General features: G+C 69.1%; 1 protein-coding gene across 1 annotated transcript; it reads right to left on the bottom strand.

Moving 5' to 3' along the window:
- Positions 1-8: 8 nt before the first annotated feature.
- Positions 9-521, bottom strand: Twist2 (twist family bHLH transcription factor 2). The gene has a single exon (XM_013038074.1). The coding sequence runs from the start codon at positions 506-508 to the stop codon at positions 26-28; it is 483 nt and encodes a 160-aa protein (XP_012893528.1). The 5' UTR covers positions 509-521; the 3' UTR covers positions 9-25.
- Between the last annotated feature and the right edge of the window lie 6 nt (positions 522-527).

Raw genomic sequence — 527 nt, 5'->3', positions numbered from 1 at the left:
GGGGTCCCGAGGCGGTGGCGCGGCGCTAGTGCGAGGCGGACATGGACCACGCGCCCTCCATGCGCCACACGGAGAAGGCGTAGCTGAGGCGCTCGTGGGCCACGTAGCTGCAGCTGGTCATCTTACTGTCCATCTCGTCGCTCTGCAGCACCTGGTAGAGGAAGTCTATGTACCTGGCGGCCAGCTTGAGCGTCTGGATCTTGCTGAGCTTGTCGGAGGGCAGCGTGGGGATGATCTTGCGCAGCGCGGCGAAGGCCTCGTTCAGGGACTGCGTGCGCTGGCGCTCGCGCACGTTGGCCAGGATGCGCTGGCTCTGCAGCTCCTCGAACGACTGCGCGCTCGGGCTGCCCTTCTTGCCGCGCTTGCCGGGCGTCGGGCTGCCATCTTCGCTCGACTTCTTGCTGTAGCGCCGCTTCCGGCCGAAGCGCTTGGGCTGCCGCTCCAGCTCCTCCTCGCTGGTGCCCAGGCTGTCCACGGGGGACACCGGCGAGCTGGAGCCCTCCTCCATGGCGCCCGCCCGGCGCGCG

Source organism: Dipodomys ordii, unplaced genomic scaffold, assembly GCF_000151885.1.
Source record: "Dipodomys ordii isolate 6190 unplaced genomic scaffold, Dord_2.0 Scaffold1, whole genome shotgun sequence".
Lineage (NCBI taxonomy): Eukaryota > Metazoa > Chordata > Mammalia > Rodentia > Heteromyidae > Dipodomys > Dipodomys ordii.
Note: the sequence above shows the minus strand (reverse complement) of the source record. Positions and strands in the feature narration are given on the sequence as shown.